Below are 6092 nucleotides of genomic sequence, written 5' to 3' on the forward strand. Positions count from 1 at the left end.
GACGTCACCCCCCTCGCCGCGGGTACCCCCCTGCCCCTCACTCCCTCTTGCCACCACTTGGGTTAGAATCGGCCTATATACTCTACTGTACATCTTTTTAGTATTAGAATTGTTGTTCAACTTTATAATGTAAAATACAAATATTTTTTTCACTATATAAAATTGTATTGTATTCGAGGCGTTTGAAAAATGATTAAATAGAAAACAACTTTAAAAGCTCTTTTTCCTCTTTTTCCCCTTTTTTTTAAGAAATAAATAATAAACATAAAAATAAAATATTTTATATTTAAAACATAAGAAAAATTTTTTATCTTCTTCCTTCCTCCATTATAAGCTTTTTTCCCACGATGCCCAGGACGGGGCATCGCATGTAAGCTCGTAGCGGCGACGCCCCGTCCTCTCACATATCCGAAAGAATTGTAGGCTGACTTCGTCGCGGATAAGCTTATGCGCGTCGCACCGTGGCGCGAATCAGCTCAAAAGGCGGCTCGGTGCTCTCCGCCCCCGACTAGCCTACGCGGGGGTACGCTGACGCGAGCGTGTGCCCGCCGCGTGGGGCCCTCGTCGCGTCGATTAGCTTACCTCCCTGCTTAAATTTGTCCTTTGCACATTCTTGAAAATATTGTTAAGCGCCATTTTTTACTCTTTTCTTTTTTGTTTTTGAAGTCTTGCACGGTAATCGCGTGTTCATTTCGCAAAATGGACGTGCGCTGAAAACATCTCTGGACATCGATCGTATGCGGTCCTACCGGTTGCGGAAAGACGATTTTCGTAAAGACTTTCCTCCGATATTTATCTCTCATATCCGACGTGCGTTTCGAGAGAGTTTTATTTTATTACGCGGAGTGGCAAGAAGCTTATCAACAAGTACAATACGACGATTGTGAAAAAGAGATCTAAGAACAGAGTTGGCGACGCAGTAACGTTACAACGACGAAGAAGAAGAACGTAATTGAATTTCGCGAAGGATTACCTTGTTCGGAGGATTACTCGAACGATCCGCTCTCCCCGAAATTAGTAATAATCGACGATCTTATGAGAGAATCATCGTCGAGCGACGCGATCGTGGATCTTTTCACCAAAGGCAGTCATCACAAGAATCTCAGTATTGTTCTTATCTCGCAGAATGTCTTCCATCAGGGTCGTGGTCAGCGCGATATATCGCTCAACGCGAATTACATCGTCGTTTTCAAAAATCCACGTGATCGCGCTCAAATTCATCATTTAGCGCGTCAAGTCTATCCCGACGATCCGAAATTTCTAGAAGAGGCATACTACGACACTACGTCGAGGCCTCACAGCTATTTGCTGCTCGATCTTAAACAATCAACCCCGGACGAGTACCGATTTCGAACGTGTATTTTTCCCGAGGATACGACTCATTACGTCTACGTGGCACGTAGATCATTTTCCAGGGGATTCGTATAAAAAGCAAGTACGGGTAATCGTACGTGTCAGTCGTAGATTTTTCTCGCGATGAAGGTAGGTGACAAGAAATCGCACAGTGCGACGAAAATCGCCACACATTCGATCGGTAAGAGAAACTCCTGTCTCCTCGCGGCGCTCTATCATTTGAACAAAAATCAACGCACAACCTTCTTACGCGGCGCTGACGAAAAATTAATTCGTTGTGTCTGTGAATGTGTTTTTAATACACTCAAAGGTAACGTCTCGTTCGAACGTTGTGAAAAAAATCGGTTAATCAAATACAAAACGCCTATGCGTCGCATCGTTGCAAAACGTGGTAATTGGAAGGATAAAAGAAAAACTGTTGGTGCAACGAGGCGGATTTTTACCTTATATTATTGGACCTATATTATCGACCTTATTATCACTAATTATCGAAAGAACGAAATAGTGGGGATAAAACGCTATGGAGAGAGCCAAAAAAATGGTTTTAATTTCGACGGAAAATCTCGAGAGAATGCAACATCAGTTACGTCAGAATCCGACATCATTCGCTGACGGAGAGTCAAAGGAAATCGCAATACCGCAAAATTCAGATAACACAGCGAGCACTAATAAAAACTCCCGGAACTCATCTAACACGACTCGATGCGGAGATGGAACGGATTCTTAATTCTGACTGGCCACGTGACGAAAGCGAGAGATGGAAAATGTACAGAGAGGCATTCTGGCGATACCTACGATTTATCTAAGAAACGCGAAGACAGAAAGACGCACGCAGCGAAAACGAAAACGCAAAAGACAACGCTACACGAAATGCCTCCGCTGATAACGAGACGACGAACGATGACGTTTTTCACGATCTCACGCAAACATCCGTTATACCTTCAGCGCATTCCATCAGAAACACCGGTATTATTAAAAATTTCGAAATTTCGAGCGAGCATAATCATACGAAGAATAATCATGCGATGAAAAGCATTGAGGACATAGTGGAAAGCGTACCGAAATCTTATCGTAAGCATGCACACTTACTGATGAAACATTTGATTCGAAATGCTGTGCCTGATAGAATTAGTTGGGACGAGCATGGAATCGTGACTATAGATGGCAATGTCGTGAAAGTTTCGAATATCACTGACTTGATAAACGACGCGATGCGCGAGAGAAAAACTGTGAAAGCAGTAGGTAGAAATCAGTTCGTGCGATTACTTCGTGCGTTGAACATACCTTCTGCGCTGGTGAGAAATAAAAGATTATTGTCCTCACACAGTGTTGGTATAAACAGCGTAAAACTTCGACCTCGGGCGAGTTCCACGTTTTTTTATATCGAAAGCGCAAGTTCCATGCCGATTGTATCGAGAGGAAAGAGAAAAACGTAAAAATTACGAACAAGAAACAGAAAAGGAAAGTTCGATGATTCTTTCTCGTACACGAAAAACTGATACCTCCACATCTCTACAAACGGGAAAAAATCGGTTACTCGGTTGGAAAAATCTATGATAGATGGCGTTTGAAAAATTATACTACGATCCGTCGCATAACGCGGGCTATTCAGCGGTGGATAATCTAACTCGTGCTGTTAAACCGAATTTCTCACGGGGAGAAGTCGTGCGCTGGCTCGAATCGCAAGAAACGTACACGTTGCACCGACCATTGCGTAGAAAATTTCCACGATTGCATTACAACGTAACAAACATCGACGATGTGTGGGAGGCAAATTTGATCGAACTCCTAAATCTAAAAAGTGACAATGATGGTTATTCCTATCTGTTAGTGATTGTCGATGTACTAAGTAAATACGTATGGGTAGAACAATTTCTTCTGGTACTTCCGAGTAACAGCAGTATGCGTCATTTTCCGGATAATACAACTTTTTCCTTCATCACGGAATTACCTCACTCTATCGTGTTACACGGACAATGGGAGGTTGGGATAACCGAGATTCAATTTCCCTGTGCCTATTTACACATACGTCATAACGAAAATGTGATCAGATTCGTCGATGTTACACCCGATGAGAGGACGAAAGGTGCGTTTACGGCGAAAGAGGGTACATTTCCAAATGGAATTTACAGCGATATCTATGAGCTTATTGATGCGATTATAATACCGCGTGTAAACTTGCCGAATCGCATTTTTATTTTGAACTGAAAAAAGCGTCTGACGGCAAAGTCTTGATAAGTAATAACTGCGTTGAGAAATGTAAAATGCTACATCATATATACTTTTCCGATAAACTTCTAAGAATACTAGGTTTCTCATCAGCACTTTCCGCAAATCACCCATTTTATTCTAAGCTCGTGATACGTAAACCTAATTCCAATGAAACAGAAGAGAAAACTTTTCTTACTAACGGATTTATTAAGGAGAAGGGAGAACGACTTGCAGACGGTTATTGGAGTAACGAACCCTATAGTTTGTGGCGCTTATCCCCGATAAAATGTTCGTTTATTGTGATATTTGTGAGCCTTACATAACAGGTGATGTACGTACTCCTTTTCTCAGGATAGCTCCAGTCGAGATACGCAGTCATAATTACGCATTTGGTGCAAATTTGGTGAAGCATTTCTCATTTCCAAATTATATCCCATTGCGACGAACGAATTTCAGGACGATCGAAATAGATATAAGATCATCTTGGAAAAAAAATTACATTCGAATTCGGAACCCTGACAATGACGCTGCACTTTAAACGTAAGCAATAACTTTCTTTCGTATACGTGAGCGTGTCGGTATAGCCGACAGTCTTTAGTTAGAAACTAGCTATGGAGTATGAGGAGTATTTTGATACGCGGGACATCGGTAGCCGACGTGGAATTTTACATGTTTTCGTCGGTTCGCCCTACCAACGCGGACATGGAATCGGAAGTTTTCTCGGTGGACTATTCAGAAAAATATTAACTTACCTAGGTATAGGGGGGTGCACGTGCTGTCGGAAAAGAAGCTTTACGTGCGGGAATTAACGTAATAGAAGACGTCGAAAACAATAAGCCGTTGAAGGAAGCGGTCAAAAGTCGGTTCGCGGAATCTAGTGGTAATCTGAAGAGAAAGGCCAAAGAAAATATAAGTTCCCTGATGAGGGGGGCGGGATATAAAATATCCGCAAAGTCCGCAGCACTTCAGTTTCCATTCGGAGGTCGGAATAGTCGTATCGCGCTTCGTAAACGACGTCGGGCAGTCGAAAGAAAATCATTGAGAAATATCACAGGGAAGAAGAGCAAAAAAGTGACGAAGAAGAAAAAGAAAATTCGCGCGGCAAGGAGAAAAATAAAAAAACCATCCACTAGGAAACATCGAGTCAAGAAACGCGACGTATCCGACATATTCTCTTAATTGAGATAGGAATCTGTAACTGGAGAGAAAAATCATGTCCTTTCTTCATACCCACTCAAGCGAGTGTATAAAGAGCGAACTCGATTTCTTCTCTCTACCACCTACGCAAACCAGCATCGAGGGTTCGCAATGGATTTATTACAAATCCGTAACTTCGTTCACGGACGATTCACCCATAGAATTCGTCATACCCGGCCATGGAGAAGACTATCTGGATCTCACTCACACCATGTTGAGCCTTTGCATACGCGTAGAAAGCGAACGCGGGGAGAGCACATCGGTCGCAGCCGCCGACGTGGCAAAAGTAGGACCCGTAAATCATTTACTGCAGTCCATGTTCAACCAAATCGACGTATATTTCAATCAAAAACTCGTGTCGTCACCAAACAACGCTTACGCTTGCCGCGCGTACATCGAGGCGTTATTAAATTATGCTTCACCCGCAAAAACTTCCCATCTAACCTCTTGCTTATGGGACACGGATATTCCCGGCTACATGAACGACACGTTAGACTCGTCAAACACAAATACGGCACTCGAGACGCGCGAAATACATTCAAGGAAATCGTGCGCTAGATCTAGGTCACCTTCACTGCGACGTTTTCAATCAAGATAAATTTTTAATTAATGGAGTGGAAGTTAGAATGAGACTCGTACGCTCGAAAGATTCATTTTGCCTTATGGAGACTAGAACGATGTCAAAAATACGTATTCTCGATGCCAGTTTACTCGTAAGAAGAGCAAAAATAAGTCCGGGTGTGCTACTCGTACACGCTAGAATGCTGAATAAAACTACCGCCAAGTATCCCCTTACGAGAGTTGAAGTTAAAACATTCACGATACACGCCGGCGTCGTGGGGGAATGAAATCGATAGACAATGTAATACTCGGACAGCTCCCGAAACGAATAATAGTTGGCTTTGTCGATAACAAGGCGTTTAACGGTGATAGAAAATTGATCCCGTTTAATTTCAAAAATTACAGAATAAATTTCTTTTCGCTGTACGCCGATGGCATGCAAATTCCCGGTAGGCCGTTACAGCCAAATTTTTCGAAAGATGAGCCGCTCTACGTTGAAGCTTATCACACAATATTCTCGGGAACTGGCATTCACTTTCTGAACGAGAGTAATTCTATAAGCAGAGACGATTATGCCAATGGCTACTGTCACGTCCGAAGTCGCGTGTTTGTCGTAATTGTCTCGAGACGCGGCATAGATTTTGTGGAGCGCGAGTGGGGAGCGGGGCGTGCGGGGCGAAGCCTTGGCTTCTACAGAGGTAATTTTTTCGGTAATTGTTTACGTATTGGGGTAGGCTGCTGTCACCAGTGCCTTTCTTAAAGGCACGAAA

The 6092-nt window shown here is 42.9% G+C and overlaps 1 protein-coding gene across 1 annotated transcript; it reads left to right on the forward strand.

Annotated features, from left to right (window-relative positions):
• The first annotated feature begins 4777 nt into the window (after window positions 1-4777).
• On the forward strand, window positions 4778-5359 carry LOC108765501 (uncharacterized protein F54H12.2-like). Its single transcript, XM_018514259.1, has one exon. The coding sequence runs from the start codon at window positions 4778-4780 to the stop codon at window positions 5357-5359; it is 582 nt and encodes a 193-aa protein (XP_018369761.1).
• The last annotated feature ends 733 nt before the right edge of the window (window positions 5360-6092 follow it).

This window comes from Trachymyrmex cornetzi, unplaced genomic scaffold (assembly GCF_001594075.2).
Source record: "Trachymyrmex cornetzi isolate Tcor2-1 unplaced genomic scaffold, Tcor1.1 scaffold494, whole genome shotgun sequence".
NCBI classification, from domain to species: Eukaryota; Metazoa; Arthropoda; class Insecta; order Hymenoptera; family Formicidae; genus Trachymyrmex; species Trachymyrmex cornetzi.